Here is an 18,269-nt window from a genome sequence, read left to right as displayed (position 1 = left end):
CAGCTCTTCACAGTCTGCTTAGGACTTAACTATCTTGAATAATTTTGTATCATCTGCAAATTTTGCCACCTCCCTGTTTATCCCTTTTTCCAGATCGTTTATGAATATATTGTATAGGACTGGGCCCAGTACAGACCCCTGGGGGACACCACTATTTACCTCTCTCCATTCTGAAAACTGACAATTTATTCCTATCCTTTGTTCCCTACCTTTTAACCAGTTACCAATCCATGAGAGGACCTTCCCTCTTATCACATGACAGCTTACTTTGCTTAAGAGCCTTTGGTGAGGGACCTTGTCAAAGACTTTCTGAAAATCTAAGTACACCATATCCACTAGATCCCCCTTGTCCACATGCTTGTTGACCCCCTGAAAGAATTCTGGCAGATTGGTGAGGCATGACTTCCCTTTAAAAAAAACATGTTGACTCTTCCCCAACAGATCCTCTTCATCTATGTGTCTGATCATTTTGTCCTTCACTATAGTTTCAACCAGTTTGCCTGGTACTGAAGTCAGGCTTAGTAGCCTGAAATCTACTGATGGCATTTTACTGTTCAACATTAACTATTTTGCCGCTGATCAGAGCAAAACATCCCCACTTGTGGTGCTTAGCCCACAGCCCCCCACATCCTCCCCTACCTGGACAGGTGCCCAAAGCGCAGAATGCTGATCCTTTCGCTTCAAATCCAATTCACCTCCTTTTAGGGAGTATCTGGCACTGCCACAAGCCTGCATGCAGCCTGCCATTCCGGGGTCCCACAATCCAGGGGGCTCGGTGCAGGGTACATGGGGGCTTCGGTGAGGGACCGAAACCTGTGACTCACCAGCGCTCCACTGCTGAGGAGGATCATGAAGATGATAAAGGTCTCAAACCAGTTGTGCTCGACGATCTTGAAACAGGTTTTCCGAAGGTTCCACCAGATCTTCCCCTTGTTGGTTGTGATGTCGACGTAGAGGAAAGGAAAGCGCCGCACGCAGGCTGGGAAGGGATGCAGAGAGGCACGGTTAGTTCTTGAGCCATGGCATGGCAGACACAGGGCCAGCGGCCCCTCTGGGGAGCTGCAGGTGGCAGAGTCGTCTCCCGGTGTAGCAAGCCAGCCAGGTGCTGCTCTGCCAGACCAGAGCAAGCTGGGCCTGGATGGGCAGAGGCGATCCGGCCTGGAGACAGGCAAATTCGACTCATCTGCCAGGAGCCTGCCCTCTGGGACGGACCAGGCTAGGGAGTAAAGCTGCTCACCTGTGTCAGGATGCCGTGGCATTGCCACCTGCCCTCACCTGGGGAAGCGCCTCCTCTGGGGCACATGGCCCAAAACCATACACCCCACCAGCCCCCTGCTGCTCCCTTATACCGCCCCCCTGGCTGCTCCTTTGACCCCTCCCCTGCACCAGCCCCCGCCCTCCACCCCTCCCTTACACCGGCCCCTCTGACCCCGCCTCTACGTGCCCCCTGCCCCTCCCTAACATCTGTTCTCTCCTCACTCCACTTCCTCTCATGCCTCTTCTTTCCGCTCCTTAACACCAGCCCCTCCTTTTTCTTCCCTCTTTCTTTCTCTCTCCCCACAACAGCGCCTCCCCCCACTTCCCCTTTGCCTTTCCCCCTCCAGGCTTTTCCTTCACCTTTTCCGTTGTCCTGGTTCATGTACAATTCCTGACCTGCTGCAGGGCCCCTGCCTCCCACCACCAGCCCTGGCTAGCACTGGCCATGCTGCACCCTCCACCCCTGGGAAAACTATCAATGGAGGGGGCTGGCACCCTTTGGACCAGGGGCCTGTCATAGCCTGGGAAAAGAAGCATTGTTCTTCTGAGTTGCCATGTGAGTTTTGGGGTGGGATCTGGTGTGGAGCTGCATGAGTTTGGGGTGGGATTCCTTGTGGGGGGAATCCCAGGGGAGTTGGGATCCCTGGGGGTGCTGTGTGAATTTGGGAAGGGATCCCATGGGTGTTGGGAATCAGAGGGGTTGGGATTCCATGGGGACTGTGTGAGTTTGGGGTGGGATTCCAGGGGGGAATGGGATCCCCGCGGGGGGGGGGGGGGGCTGTGTGAGTTTGGGATGGGATCCCATGGGGGTTGGGATCTATGGGGGCTGTGAGTTTGTGGGTGGAATCCCATGGGTGTTGGGATCCAGGGCTGTTGGGATTCCATGGGGGCTGTGTGAGTTTGGGGTGGGATTCCAGGGGGGGATGGGATCACATGGGGGCTGTGTGAGTTTGGGGTGGGATCCCAGGGGGATGGGATCTATGGGGGCTGTGAGTTTGTGGGTGGGATCCCATGGGTGTTGGGATCGCAGGGCATTGAGATCCCATGGGGGCTCTGTGAGTTTGTGGTGAGATCTAACCATGTTAGACCTTTCTCTACTACACTGAAGAGCCCATGATTAAATATTTGTTCCCCAGGTGCTTATAAACAGTGATCAAGTCACCTCTTAACTGTCCCTTTGTTAATCTAACTAGATTGAGTTCCTGGAGTCTATCACTGCAGGGCCCGTTCTCTACCCTTGGCCCATTCTCTGTTAGTTTTGGGGCAGTTGTGCTGTGTTTTGCAGGGACAGCTGGTGCTCTGGGACAGTACCAGGACGGGGCAACCCTCCACCCACCTGCTCCCCCGGTGCAGGGTCACTGCGTGGTTCCCTTACCCTCGGTGAAGCACTCCTCGGGCCCCTGGCCCTCGGCAGCCTCATCTGCAGCCTCCTCTGCCTCTACCTCTGGTGCCTTGTAATCCACGGTACTGCATAGGGATGACGTGCTGCCTCTGGACAGCGGCTTCTGCGGAGAGCAGGGATGGAGACAGACTCAGCCCAGGGCTTCAGCAAGCACCGGGGACAGATTCACAAACAGGAGACACCCCGAATGCTGGGAGTGGCTAATGCACCAGCAACAAAAGGCTTCACACGTTGGAGCTCAAATGTTTCCAGGGAGCAATAGAGGCCTCATCTCGGGCAGGGACAGGGATGGTTACGGCACAGGCTGGGCAGGGCTGGGTTAGTGCAATTCTGAGAGACGTAGTTAAAGCCAACCTAAGCCCTGAGGTAGACACTTGGGGTCAATGGAAGAACTCCTCCCTTGACCTTGCTACTGTCTCTTAAGGGGGTGGACTAACTACAGCGATGCCAAACCCCTTCTGTTTCGGTAGCAGGTGGCTACGCTATAGTAGCGGCTGTAGCACTTGTAATCTAGACATACCCCAATTCTGTGCCTGGGCACGGCAGGTGGGCGGCAAGGAGCCCTGGTGGGGTGTGCCGTGGGGCCTTGTCTCCCCAAGGCAGGGCTCGGGGAGTGGTTCTGGGTGAGTGGGCTGCACCAGTGGTTCTCCACCTTTCCATACTACTCTACCCCTTTCAGGAGTCTGATCTGTATGGTGTACCCCCAAGTTTCACCTCACTTCAAAACTACTTGCTTACAAAATGAGACATAAAAATACAAAAGTTAATTCATTTTTTAAATTAATTTGCACACTGGACACCATCAAATTAGGCCTGAATAAAGACTGGGAGTGGATGGGTCATTGCAAAAACTAATTTCCCCATACTATTACTCACACCTTCTTGTCAACTGTTTGAAATGGGCCACCCTCATTACCACTATAAAAGTGATTTTTCCTCCCTTGGTATTTTACTGTTAATTGAATTGTCTCGTTAGACTGACCCCCACTTGGTAAGGCAACTCCCATCTTTTTATGTACTGTATATATACCTGCTACTGTATTTTCCATGCCATGCACCTGATGAAGTGGGTTTAGGCCCACAAAAGCTTATGCCCAAATAAATGTGTTAGTCTCTAAGGTGCCACAAGGACTCCTCGTTGTTTTTTGCTGATACAGACTAACACGGCCTATTACTGAAATATTGCTGACTTTCTCATTTTTAGCTTGCAATTGTAAAATTGATTGGAATATAAATATTGCACTTACATGTCAGTGGATAGTATGTAGAGCAGTATAAACAAGTCATTGTCTGTATGAAATTTTAGTTTGTACTGACTTCGCTAGTGCTTTTCATGTAGCCTGTTGTAAAACTAGGCAAAAATTTAGATGAGTTGATGTACACTCTGGAAGACCTCTTTGTACCCCCAGGGGTACACGTAACCCTGGTTGAGAACCACTGGGCTGCTGCCACTGTGGGGGTGGTTGAAACTTTTTGAAACAGGAGTTTGTTAGTCCAAAACTGACAATTTTTTAAATGCATATTTTCACCAAAAATTGTCATCTTAAATAAAAAGTTCTTGGTGAATTTTCTCAGGATATTTTTATTCACTTTTGTTTTTAATCGACAACATGATGGAAGTGGATATTGATGTCTACGAATGAATTGGTTTTTATTTTTATTTTTTGGATAAAAATGGCAATAAAAATTTGTCGCAAAAAATGTGGAAACCCACTAACTGCTGGGAACACTGCAAAACGAAAACTGCCATGAAATGCCCATGCTGTTTGCCATGTTCTTTTTCTGTGTATTGACCTGCTCAGTCAAAGACCCCCTCCCGGCAGCTACAAGATCGGACTTTTTCAGTTCAAATCAAAGTGGCCACATCTGCTTCAGGTGAGATTTTACAAGTAATAAGCAAAAGGCCAGAAGCTGCAGAATCAAAGGAAGGAAGCTGCACAATTCCTGGTGTGGCTTGCATCAGAGAACTTGTCCCCAGCAATGGTGGTGCAGGGGGAGAGCCATGTCACACCCCGGGGATGCGCTGATCATATGGAGACAAAGGAGTTGCCACGTTTGATGAGCTGTGTTTCTCGAGCGTTTCCCAAGTCTCAAAACGCCTGGGAATTTTCTTCTTTTCATTGGGAAAATGCTGATTTGACAAAAGCAAAAGTGTTGGTGAGAAAGGGCCGGTTTGGCTGAATCTCCCACTTCGAATTTTTTTTTTTTTTAAAACAAACAAAGCTTTGGAAGTGTCAAAATGTTCCGGGTTGAGAATTTCGAGTTAAACCCTCGGTTTCCCAGTTCAAAACAAGGGAATTGTCTGCTTGCAATTTTAGTTCACTGTTACTAAAAAAAAGGTGAAAACGGGTAAAAAAATGGGAACATTCGAAATGAGCGAAATAACCCATTTCATTTACCTCGTCTGGATTCTTTTTGGGATGATCCGTGTGCAAAATTTGTCGAGATTCTGCTTTTTGTTCCAGCTCAGAACAGAAACACTTCCAAAAGCTCACAAGCTCTTGCAGGACGGAAAAGCCATTTCCCACCCAGCTCTATCCAAAATCTCCGAATGCTTCTCATTGCCCCAGTCCTATCCCTGAGCTACCAACCCCACTGAAATCCCTGACAAATACCCTTTGTTATAATTAGATCAGCAGAAACCTGGACTCCTGGAATTCTGTTTATCTCAAATATTTCTGGCTCCACTTACTCTGAAGAGCTTTTAGGACAAAGTTCACTCCAGTGCAAAATCTGGATTCCAAATAGTTTTCACCCAGTAGAACTGACTCTGAATCTTGACTTGGCTGGGCTCCCAGAAAGCACTCTGCAACCCCCAATGGGTTAGATAAGAAGAGAAAAATCTTAGCAAATCTCCAGGGATCCTCTCTATTTTTATCTGTCTTTCCAGCTTGAATAGCCAGCTTTATCCAATGTGCTGAGTGGCCATGTGGTAGGTAGAGACACATCTACAGACCTGTACATTCTACACAGCAACAAGAGAACCCAGGACAAGGACCCGCTATGAAGGGATATCTTGTGTGCAATTGGCATGTGCACTGTAGGGCTAATCTCCCCCAAGGTCACTAGCAAGTGTCAGTGCATTCAATCAGTCACAGATGAGACAGAGATTCTGGAGCCAAGGGGTGCAGGTGGCAACTTATGGTCCCAAAAGTTTCAGCCATCACTCATACTGGGTATTGTATCCACCAGGGGGTGAAATATACTAGCTGCTCTGTGTTGATTCACTGGACACTGCAGCTAGCAAGGCAGCCAGTAGCCAGCCGATTTGGCCATGTTGCACTGTGGAACTAACATGCCCTAGTCTCCCACTGGGGCTAAACTGGAATTCAGAAAGGATGGGAAAGGAAGGAAGCAGAGGGGGATCACAAGAGCTGGGACAGAGCTAAGCTCACCCATGCTTCCACATATGAGGGCCACACATGAGCAATTTGCCTCAGGAGCTAGTCCAGCCAAGGTACACAGTGAGGTATACAAACTGTCCCAAACACCTGTGAAGGGATCTGGAAAGGCAGATCCCTGGCTAGACTTTATCTCCCTTGATGCACTACAGTCATGTGACTCCCGAGAGGCTCTGCAACCATTCAAACAAATGGAAGGGATCTGGAAAGGCAGAGAGAAGGGATCCTGGCTCACGTAAGTGAATGGGGGCAAGAAGCATTCTGTTCTGTGCTAGTCTACGGAGGTACTACAACTCCCATGAGGCACTGGGGCAGTTCAGAGGCCATGGGTTAATGTCGATCATAGCCAAAATGAAATTTTTCAACATTTCGAGCCCCTGGGGCAAGGCATGAGCCAGGCTGGTGAGACTGACAGCAGATGCCTCCATCACAGCCATTGCGCCAGTCAGTGCTTGGAGCAGCTTCTGAATGTGGGTCACTAGAATACCCCAGCTGCTCCAAACACAAGTAGAAGAAATTCCCTTCCAGCAGCCCCCAGTGCTTCCTGCTCTCCGCACTTTGCTTCCAGCAGGCAGAACCCCACATGGAGAGCTGTGGTTGGAATCACATACATGGCTTCAGAGATGCTCGGTATTGTTCTGTTCTTCCCTTCCCTAACCCCATTGGCTGCCTTGCCCCAGGGGCTTGAAATGTTGAAAAATTTCATTTTGGCTATGATCAACATTAACCCATGTCCTCTGAACTGCCCCAGTGCCTCATGGGAGTTGTAGTACCTCCGTAAACTATCACAGAACAGAATGCTTCTTGCCCCCATTCACTTACGTGAGCCAGGATCCCTGGCTAGACTTTATCTCCCTTGATGCACTACAGTCATGTGACTCCCAAGAGGCACTGCAACCAGTCAAACAAATGGAAGGCTGTAGTGCATCATGGGTGATGTAGTCTAGCCAGGGAGCCTTCCCCATAGAGGAGAATGAGGTATCTGAGCTATAGCGCCCATGAGTCACCTGCATATTTTGTTACCTTGCTGTTTATTTCCTCTTCCAGACTGCCAATGAAAATGCTACAAAGACCCCATGGGAGAGCTGCCCCAGCACACTGCAGTTTAGAATGACCCTTTCTTTAGAACCTTCTGGTCAGCTTTCAGGGACAGCTCAGTGGTTTGAGCATTGGCCTGCTAAACCTAGGGTTGTCAGTTCAATCCTTGAAGGGGCCATTTAGGGATCTGGGGCAAAAACTGGGAATTGATCCTGCTTTGAGCAGGGGGTTGGACTAGATGACCTCCTGAGATCTCTTCCAACCCTGATAGTCTATGATTCTGTGCATGGGATTCCAATAGATCTGTTCACGGTTTGAGATGATTTGCCAGATATTTTTCTGTGATCGTCCTCAGGCGGTTCGTTGCTCACAGGTTTATCCTGATGGCTTTGCTTTTAGCGCTTGATATTCACAGTACAAGGGCCAGACTGTGATATCCTGATTTCCAATAGCTCAGACCTTGCTGGAGGAGAGCTATTGAAATCAATGGGGCACAAGTGGCCACAGATGTTGTTCCATGTGAGAAAAGAGAGCACAGTCCATCCCCCAGTGCCAAGCTCTTTCAACTGGACACCTGCATGCAATGCTATGTATAGAAGAGCTGAGCGAGGCATTTCTTGAGTCATTCCTTGTTTCTCTTCCCTGATTCGATGACTTACCTTTAAACCAAGGCCCCTGGTGTGCTAGCAATAGAATTCCCAAATGCGGTGCTCACACATCTGCCACTAGGTGTCATCCTAACACAGTGGGAGAGCCCTGGACTTTGAATTAGGGCGCGTCTACACTGGAAACGCATAGCTACGGCTCTGGCGTGTGAAATCCGCACCGCCCAGGGATGCAGCTATGCTGACCTCACCCCCAGTTCTTCTGTCGACCTGACGATTGCCTCTCGGGAGGTGGCTGAACGACAGTGATGGGAGAGCCCCGCCCATCGCGTTAGGGACTGTCTACACAGCTGTGATGCAGCCATGCCACTGCAGTGTTTCAGGCACAGCCTTTGAGAGTCACAGGGATTAAAAAGGCCAGCCGGGACCCCCAGATCACCTAGTCCCTGCATAGCACAGGGCACCGACACCGCCCAGCACCCGCACACTGACCCCAAAGCATCACAGCCCTCAGGAGGCTGGACTACGACGTGCCACAGGCACCGAGGTGCACCAGTGCCCGAGGGCAGGGAAATGACGACGGGAGATACACCCAGATAATCCTGGCCAGTGGCCTGCTCCCCATGCTGCCGGCGAAGGCAACACCCCATGCCCCAAGCTCACTGCCAACCTGACTTGAGGGGAAATTCCTGCCCACCTCACATACGGCACTTGGTTAGACCCTCAGCTTGTGAGCTAGACCCACCAGCCAAGCACCTGAGAGCATGGCCTTGCACCTCCCCCAGTACTGGGTTCGCAATGTCGCCAATGGCACCAGGCCCACACCTGGCCCACAGACCATGGACCCACCCCGCCCACTCTGCCCCATGGCTCCACCCCTGCTTGGCCTCTTCCCCCCAAGGCCCTGCCCGACGCTCGCTCCTCTCCGCCCCCTGTTTCCCTTGGCCCCTGCTCACTCCTCTCCCTGCATGAGAATGGTGAGTGAGGCCTCAGGGGGAAAAGTCCAAGCAGGGACGGGGCCTTGGGGTGGAGCACGGGCAGAGCAGGGGGAGTGGGGACACGGACTGGGCGCCAGGGCCCACAAAAGGTTAATCTGGCTCTGCCCTCCTCCTCTAATGTCCTATCTCCAGCCGTACCCCTCTCTGATGCTTTAGGAGATTCATAGATTCATGGATACTAAGGTCAGAAGGGACCATTATGATCATCTAGTTTGACCTCCTGCACAACGCAGGCCACAGAATTTCACCCACCCACTCCTGCAAAAAACCTCTCACCTATGTCTGAGCTATTGAAGTCCTCAAATTGTGGTTTAAAGACTTCAAGGAGCAGAGAATCCTCCAGCAAGTGACCTGTGCCCCATGATACAGAGGAAGGCGAAAAACCTCCAGGGCCTCTTCCAATCTGCCCTGGGGGAAAATTCCTTCCTGACCCCAAATATGGCGATCAGCTAAACCCTGAGCACATGGGCAAGATTCACCAGCCAGATACTACAGAAAATTCTTTCCTGAGTAACTCAGATCCCACCACATCTAACATCCCATCACAGGCCATTAGGCCTATTTACCATGAATATTTAATTACCAAAATCATGTTATCCCATCATACTGCATAAACTTATCGAGTTTAATCTTAAAGCCAGATAAATCTTTTGCCCCCACTACTCCCCTCGGAAGGCTATTCCAAAACTTCACTCCTCTGATGGTTAGAAACCTTCGTCTAATTTCAAGTCGAAACTTCCTGGTGGCCAGTTTATATTCATTTGTTCTTGTGTCCACATTGGTACTGAGCTTAAATAATTCCTCTCCCTCTCCGGTATTTATCCCTCTGATATATTTATAGAGAGCAATCATATCTCCCCTCAGCCTTCTTGTAGTTAGGCTAAACAAGCCAAGCTCCTTGAGTCTCCTTTCATAAGACAAGTTTTCCATTCCTCGAATCATCCTAGTAGCCCTTCTCTGTACCTGTTCCAGTTTGAATTCATCCTTCTTAAACATGGGAGACCAGAACTGCACACAGTATTCCAGGTGAGGTCTCACCAGTGCCTTGTATAACGGTACTAAAACCTCCTTATCCCTACTGGAAATACCTCTCCTGATGCATCCCAAGACCTCATTAGCTTTTTTCACAGCCATATCACATTGGCGGCTCGTAGTCATCCTATGATCAACCAATACTCCAAGGTACTTCTCCTCCTCCGTTACTTCTAATTGATGGGTCCCCAGGTTATAACTAAAATTCTTGTTATTAATCCCTAAATGCATAACCTTACACTTCTCACTATTAAATTTCATCCTATTACTATTACTCCAGTTTACAAGGTCATCCAGATCCTCCTGTATGATATCCCAGTCCTTCTCTGAATTGGCAATACCTCCCAGCTTTGTATCATCCACTGCGGGGAGGGAGCAAAATCTCTTCCTGACCCCTGCAGATGGCTAGCTGAAGCCATGAAGCATGAGGGTTCTTTAGTTTATTGTTGGTGCCACTACCAGAATCCATCCAGAGAGCTGGAGATGCAGCAAGTAGCATGGAGGGAGAGAAACATGGGCACTGATCATGTTAGTGATCATTGAAGGCCACCTCCTTCAATCCTACCGCCAGGCTATGGCAGTGAGAATAGTGCCAGCCATGATTTCAAGGGTGAATAACCCCCTGCTTTGGGAGGGAAGTAGCCATCCGGGGCACAGCCAGAGAAATAATGACTCAAACTGAGTGACAGAGTTTCTTAGAAGCAGTAGAAGAATCTGTCCCTTGTGTGGAGTAACAGGGAGAAAAGCTTAGTAGCTGATCACACCAATTACTTGTAATTCCTGCACAGGGAACTGCAGCTACTCAAGGCTGGGGGCACGGTAAGCAGCCCAGAGAGCATGCAGGCCTGGTGCACAATTCGAAGTTAGGTCAGTGTAACTAGGGTGTTCAGGGTTGAGAAAATCCACACCCCTGAGTGCAGTAGCTACGCTGACCGAACCCTGGTGGAGACGCAGCTATGGAAGATTTCAGAGTAGCAGTCGTGTTAGTCTGTATTCGCAAAAAGAAAAGGAGTACTTGTGGCACCTTAGAGACTAACCAATTTATTTGAGCATAAACTTTCGTAAGCTACAGCTCACTTCATCTGAATACTTCCGGCTCCCTAGATACCATCACTGGGGGAAGTGGATGGAAAAACAGTGACAGAAAAACCCCTTCTATGCTACTGAGCCTTTAGGTCACATGAGGGTCATGTGAAGTCCAGCTTTTCTGTGCAACCACAAGGGCTAGAAACATACTTCTTTAAAAACGTGAAAGCAGAGAGTCTCACCTAATCACCTGACTCCAGGAGCTGGCACTTTAAGACATAAAATATTATGGGAGTCTTGATAAAAATTGTGACAGTTGGCAACACTGAGTGCTGGAGGCAGAATGCATTCCCATGTGCACACTGCTACGTCCCTTGTAGAGGCGCCGTATACCCCTCTCCCGCTTGGCTGCTCAGCTCTGCTGTCCTGTCCCACCTCTGGGGCTTAGTGTCCGCCTGAAGCAGCCCCAGTGGAGGGTCTGCAGTTCTCCCCAGCCCCTGCACAAACCACACAAGGTGGGGAGGATGTTCCCTTGCTCCTGCCATCTTCTCCTCTCCAGACCCTGCTCCCACAGACGTGCTCGGCAGACTTTAGTGGCAGAGATGAAATCCATTATGTGTATGCCCCTGCGAACTCCTGCAGGAGAAGTGGGTGTGCCAAGGGATGGGGGTTGTGGGCTCCACATGTGTTGTGAACTGTCTCCAATCAATTTCTCCCGCCATCACAAGTACTATTTGAAATAGGTCATGAATAGCTGGCTGGGGGCAGGAACCTGGCACTGGGGGTGGGGTGAGGAGGCGGGAGAAGAGAAGCAGCTCAAGGCACCTGCTAGGTGCCCCAGGCACATGGCCCGGGAGTGACCTCTGCTCTGACAAGAGAGGAAGGAGGAGCCAGTGGTTAAGGTGTCGGCCTGGGGTTAAATCCCTGCTCCACAACAGAGCACGGGGCAGATCACTGAGACAATAATGGCCTGCCCCGCCTGGCAGCTGGTGGGGAGGGTAAAGACATTAGAAGGCTGTGGGGTGCTAAGACCCCCTTGGCAAAGATGGGGCTGTAGAAGTACTGGGCCCAGGGCCTGGGGAGAACATTCTGGAGGGGGATGTTCATTTTTGTGGTGGAGGCGGATTGGGTGCAGGTGGGAATTTATTTCTGTGCATGACATTTCCTCCCTTTCCCAGCCAGTCCGCCAACCAGTCACACCTGCAGTGTGGGAAGTGGATTAAAGCCCACGTGCGCTAGGCAGGGGACGTGGGCCTGATGTCCCAGGAGCAGGTCAGAATCTCAGTTTTCATTTCAAAGGAAAACCTGAATCGAAGCCCCAGGTGGAACTGCTCTGGGGATGTCTGCCTGAGTCTGCAGACAGCCTGAAGCAGTAGCTCTGAGAGGGGGGAATGGCCCTATGCATCTCCATGGAGTGTTAGCACTCAGTGTGCGTGTGTTTGGGGAAGGGATCCACTGCCACCCCACAATGGCTCTGCTGGGGTGGTGTCAGCAGGGCCTCATCTGCTTGGGTGGGTGGGGGCTGAGTCCTCCCTCCTCTGGGACAGCCCCAGTCCACCTGAGATCAGGGGACACCGGGAATGGTGGGAGATCTCGGCTGGCCCAAAGAGGAATAGAGGTGTGCCCAATGCTGGCCTATAGCTCTTCTCTGTGTGTGTTTGGGGGGCCGAGGGCAGTCACTTTCTACCCGCACCCCAAGCAGGGAAGGGACCATGAAGTGTGGGTGAGGGGCACAGAGCTTCTATCAGAGCTGCTGCCTCATGCAGTGCCCCAGACTCTGCTCCCCCACAGACCAGCACCACCCACGCATTCACCCTCCATCATGCACATGGGAGGGCCTGTGTCAGTCAGCAAGCAGAGCCTGGGCTGCGATCAGTGGGGGCCGAGGGAGCAGCAGATGGAAAAACTCTGGGGTGGTGTGTCTGGGGAAGTCTAGAAGCTGGGGAGGGGCTAGGAGAAGTCATAGGGGGCATGGATCCTCCAGCACTGGTTGCAGCGTTCCTTGTAGGGACAGGCTCAGAGGGGTTCTGACAGAGCCAGGCCAGTGGGAAGGGACGGGAGGGTGGGGGTGGACAGTATGGGAAGCAGTGGGGAGGGGGGGCAGAGGCAGCTCCCCAGGCATGGGCTCCGGGGACTCAGACTTCCCCATCCCCACTGTCACTGTACCATCAGCCCCAGAGACACTCCCAAATCTACTGACTCCCACAGCACCTCCAGCCCCCGATCCCCAGAGAGACCCCCAAATCACAGAGACCTTAAACCCCAGAGAATCATAGAATCATAGAATCTAGAATATCAAGGTTGGAAGGGACCTCAGGAGGTCATCTAGTCCAACCCCCTGCTCAAAGCAGGACCGATCCCCGACTAAATCATCCCAGACAGGGCTTTGTCAAGCCTGACCTTAAAAACTTCTAGGGAAGGAGATTCCACCACCTCCCTAGGTAACACATTCCAGTGTTTCACCACCCTCCTAGTGAAAAAGCTTTTCCTAATATCCAACCTAAATCTCCCCTACTGTAACTTGAGACCATTACTCCTTGTTCTGTCATCTGCTACCACTGAGAACAGTCTAGAGCCATCCTCTTTGGAACCCCCTTTCAGGTAGTCGAAAGCAGCTGTCAAATCCCCCCTCATTCTTCTCTTCTGAAGACTAAACATCCCCAATTCCCTCAGCCTCTCCTCATAACTCATGTATTCCAGTCCCCTAATCATTTTTGTTGCCCTCCGCTGGACTCTTTCCAATTTTTCCACATCCTTCTTGTAGTGTGGGGCTCAAAACTGGACACAGTTCTCCAGATGAGGCCTCACCTATGTCGAATAGAGGGGAACGATCACGTCCCTCGATCTGCTCGCTATGCCCCTACCTATACATCCCAAAATGCCATTGGCCTTCTTGGCAACAAGGGCACACTGCTGACTCATATTCAACTCGTCCACTGTCACCCCTAGGTCCTTTTCTGCAGAACTGCTGCCTAGCCATTCAGTCCCTAGTCTGTAGCGGTGCATTGGATTCTACCGTCCTAAGTGCAGGACTCTGCACTTGTCCTTGTTGAACCTCATCAGATTTCTTTTGGCCCAATCCTCCAATTTGTCTAGGTCCCTCTATATCCTATCCCTACCCTCCAGCATATCTACCACTCCTCCTAGTTTAGTATCATCTGCAAATTTGCTGAGAGTGCAATCCACACCATCCTCCAGATCATTTATGAAGATATTGAACAAAACTGGCATACTGTTAGAACAACGCTTAGAACAATGCTGACTTAGAACAACGCTTCCTCAGCTCTCGTCCCCTAACGCCCCTACTCTACTTGCGCTACATTGATGACATCTTCATCATCTGGACCCATGGAAAAGAAGCCCTTGAGGAATTCCACCATGATTTCAACAATTTCCATCCCACCATCAACCTCAGCCTGGACCATTGCACACAAGAGATCCACTTCCCGGACACTATCGTGCTAATAAGTGATGGTCACATAAACACCACCCTATACCAGAAACCTATTGACCACTATACTTACTTACATGCTTCCAGCTTTCATCCAGATCACACCACACGATCCATTGTCTACAGCCAAGCTCTGCGATACAACCGCATTTGCTCCAACCCCTCAGACAGAGACAAACACCTACAAGATCTCTGTCAAGCATTCTTACAAGTACAATACCCACCTCCTGAAGTGAAGAAACAGATTGACAGAGCCAAAAGGGTACTCAGAAGTCACCTACTACAGGACAGGCCCAACAAAGAAAGTAACAGAACGCCACTAGCCGTCACCTTCAGCCCCCAACTAAAACCTCTCCAACGCATCATCAAGGATCTACAACCTATCCTGAAGGACGACCCATCACTCGCACAGATCTTGGGAGATAGGCCAGTCCTTGCTTACAGACAGCCCCCCAACCTGAAGCAAATACTCACCAGCAACCACACACCACATAACAAAAACACTAACCCAGGAACCTATCCTTGCAACAAAGCCCATTGCCAACGGTGTCCACATATCTATTCAGGGGACACCATCACAGGGCCTAATAACATCAGCCACACTATCAGAGGCTCGTTCACCTGCACATCCACCAATGTGATATATGCCATCATGTGCCAGCAATGCCCCTCTGCCATGTACATTGGTCAAACTGGACAGTCTCTACGTAAAAGAATAAATGGACACAAATCAGGCGTCAAGAATTATAACGTTCAAACACCAGTTGGAGAACACTTCAATCTCTTTGGTCACTCGATTACAGACCTAAAAGTCACAATATTACAACAAAAAAACTTCAAAAACAGACTCCAATGAGAGACTGCTGAATTGGAATTAATTTGCAAACTGGACACCATTAAATTAGGCTTGAATAAAGACTGGGAGTGGATGGGTCATTACACAAAGTAAAACTATTTCCTCATGTTTATTTTTCTCCCCTACTGTTCCTCACACATTCTTGTCAACTGATGAAAATGGCCCACCTTGATTATCACTACAAAAGGTTTTTTTCTCTCCTGCTGGTAATAGCTCATCTTAACTGATCACTCTCATTACAGTGTGTATGGTAACACCCATTGGTTCATGTTCTCTGTGTATATAAAATCGTCCTACTGTATTTTCCACTGCATGAATCCGATGAAGTGCGCTGTAGCCCATGAAAGCTTATGCTCAAATAAATTGGTTAGTCTCTAAGGTGCCACAAGTACTCCTGTTCTTTTTGCGGATACAGACTAACACGGCTGCTACTCTGAAACCTGTTGCTGATGTGATGTGTTTATCAAAGAACTTGTGAATTGTCTGTGTCAGGTGTGTGAAAATTTAAATCGGCCGGGTTATCACAGGCCCCCCCCCCCGCTTTGTCCAGGCCACGTTAAGCACTGGGGAGCCGGGATCTACCATGGAGCCAGAGCAAGGGGGATATTGATGGAGCACAACCCTGAAAAGGATTCCTTACAGAAATGGTCACTATCTGCCACCGCCCAGCTCATGTGGGCAGACCTTAGTCCAATCCTTTATCCTATTCCTACCCCAGCTTGACATGTTTGTTTAACGGGGGGAGCAGCTCTGTGGGGCCCGTCTTGCCTCCATCCCCCCCAGGTTCATTAGCTTGGCATCAGATGCTGGAAGAAAACAAGCCCCAGCATCCAGCCAGTTACAAGAGATTCCAATTCTCCAGGTGAAATCCTGGCTCCATTGAAGTCAATGGCAAAGCTACCAGTGACTTCAAGGGGGACTTCATCTGGAACCTTTATCTCTGGGCCAGTGTCTGTGTGACTCTCGGCATGGCCCAAGCTTCTCAGAAAGCCTAGCAGGAATGTGGGAACCTCCCTGCTGGGTATGGCATGTGGCTGCCAATGACAGAATTACCCATGGAGCATCCCTGTTTCATGGGTCTCACAAGTGCCAGGGACACTCGGCAGTAGCTGCACACCTGAAGCATGTTCTTGCCCAGAGATTCGGCTCCCAGCTCTGCAGCAGTGAGCAGTCAAAGAGCAGGCTGCAAGTGAGAGACTCAGAGGAAGTGTCTCTGATATCTGGGCCTGGGGAGCTCTTTGCACCCAGCTCCTGGCTGCACCTACAGGATCAGCACCTAGTGTACTGCTGGCTGGAGAAACTTCACTGGAACTACAGTCCATGGGAGTGTGTGGGTCCATTGAAATGGAAACGCATCACGAAATCAGGTTGCTTCCATGGGAATCTTGTTTTGGGGCAAAACGGGCAGTGTGGCGGGAGTTCAACAAGGTTGAAACGTCCCATTTTGTCATTTTTCATTTTGAAACAGATCTGCATTTCCGCTTTCTTATTTGGTATTATATTGTAAGTTTACACGTAATATAAAATTTACAAAAAAGTCAAAAGCAAAAGGAAATGTTTCAATCGACTGGAACAAATTTCTTTTTTCCAGAGTTTTTCTTTGCAGAACATTTTGAAATGTCTGGTTTTCATTCCCATCCGGAATGAACCCAAATTTTGAAATCCTCTGCGAAATGAACTTTCCATCCTACTTCTCTGTCTGAAGCCACGAGACTAATTAAAGGCTTAGAAAATGTGCCCTCCCTTCAGTGATAGATTCATGGAGCTCAATCTATGTAGTTTAACAATGAGAAGGTTAAGGGGTGCCATGATCACAGTTTGTAAGTATCTACATGGGAACAAATATTTAATACCGGGCTCTTCAGTCTAGCAGAGAAATGTCTGACACAATCCAATGGCTGGAAGTTGAAGCTGGACAAATTCAGACTGGAAATTGAGCATACATTTTTAACACTGGGAGTAATTAACCATTGGAACAATTTTCCGAGGGTCACGGTGGATTCTTCATCACTGATAATTTTAAATTGAGATGGGATGTTTTCTAACAGATCTGCTCTAGTGAGTATTTTGGGGATGTCCTGTATTATGGGGGAGGTCAGATTAGGTATTCACAATGGCGCCTTCTGGCCTTAGAATCTATGAATCTCTGAGGTTTACTCCTATCCTCTTGGTTACACTCACCTGTAAATTGTGCACCAGACCAGCAAGCGCCAAGACTGATCTCAGGGCTTGTCTACACAACAGGTTACAGCCCAGGGTGTGAATCTATAGCACACCAGTTTGCCATGCAGTGATGTCCCACTTGGACATTGCTACAGGGCAGTGAACGTCCCAGAAGCCGGAGTGGCTACAGCAGTGGCCAGGGGACATTACTGAGCAGCAAGCTGGAGTGCTGTCGAGTCACACCCTGGCTTGCTGCACTGTACCTTCCTGAGGGACGTGGCTAACACTGCAGAGAAGCAACAACTGCAAATGAACACAGCGAAGGAACTGGGCAGTGATCTGGGGTGTGAGCTGAAGTCAAATGAAACATTTTGCTTAACCTGAAGCAATTTTTTTCAGACATTTCAGAATTGCCAGTGACCTGGAAAATCCGTGATTCACCCACCTGCACATCTCACTGCTCTGGCAAAGCCGCTGTAAGCCCCTCGGAGGCCTGCTACACAGGTGTGAACATTTAATCGACCTAGCTGTATCCATCAGGGGTATGAAATGTGGTTAGGTTGATATAACCCCCGCTGTAGATGCAGTTAGATGGGCAGCAGAATTCTCGGAGAGGTGGATTACCAACCCCTCGTGTCAACGTAGGACGCAGCTGCACTGTGGCATGGCAGCGCTGCAGCTGTCCCCTGACTCTCCAAGCTGCACACGTTGTAGCTGTTCACTCTCTTGACATAGGCAAACGCCTCTGCAGCACTGATCAGTCCAGTAGCTTTTCTCCCTGCACAGATATGGTGGCCCAAATGCAGTGCTCCAGGAAAGCAGTCCTCGTTATGATCTGGCAGACTGGTATTATTTCTAGAGCTGTCAAGCTATTAAAAAAATTAATCGTGATTAATCACGCTGTTAAACAATAATAGAATACCATTTATTTCAATATTTTTGGATGTTTTCTACATTTTCAAATATATTGATTTCAGTTACAACACAGAATACAAAGTGTACAGTGCTCACTTTATATTTATTTTTTATTAGAAATATTT

General features: G+C 49.5%; 1 protein-coding gene across 1 annotated transcript in view; it reads right to left on the bottom strand.

The window, feature by feature from the left end:
• SCN4A (sodium voltage-gated channel alpha subunit 4) overlaps nt 1-18,269 on the bottom strand; it is a gene marked incomplete at its 3' end in the record, with an annotated part of 108,403 nt that overhangs the window by 18,263 nt on the left and 71,871 nt on the right. Inside the window, exons 16-17 of the mRNA XM_084615486.1 lie at nt 2,633-2,762; nt 825-979 (exon numbers count right to left, since the gene is read on the bottom strand). Coding sequence (XP_084471612.1) covers nt 825-979; nt 2,633-2,762 — 285 coding nt within the window. The remainder of the gene's footprint in view (nt 1-824; nt 980-2,632; nt 2,763-18,269) is intronic.

This window comes from Lepidochelys olivacea (assembly GCF_965140295.1).
Source record: "Lepidochelys olivacea isolate rLepOli2 genome assembly, chromosome: 27".
Classification (NCBI taxonomy): Eukaryota; Metazoa; Chordata; order Testudines; family Cheloniidae; genus Lepidochelys; species Lepidochelys olivacea.
This window is presented reverse-complemented; position numbering and strand designations above follow the sequence as displayed.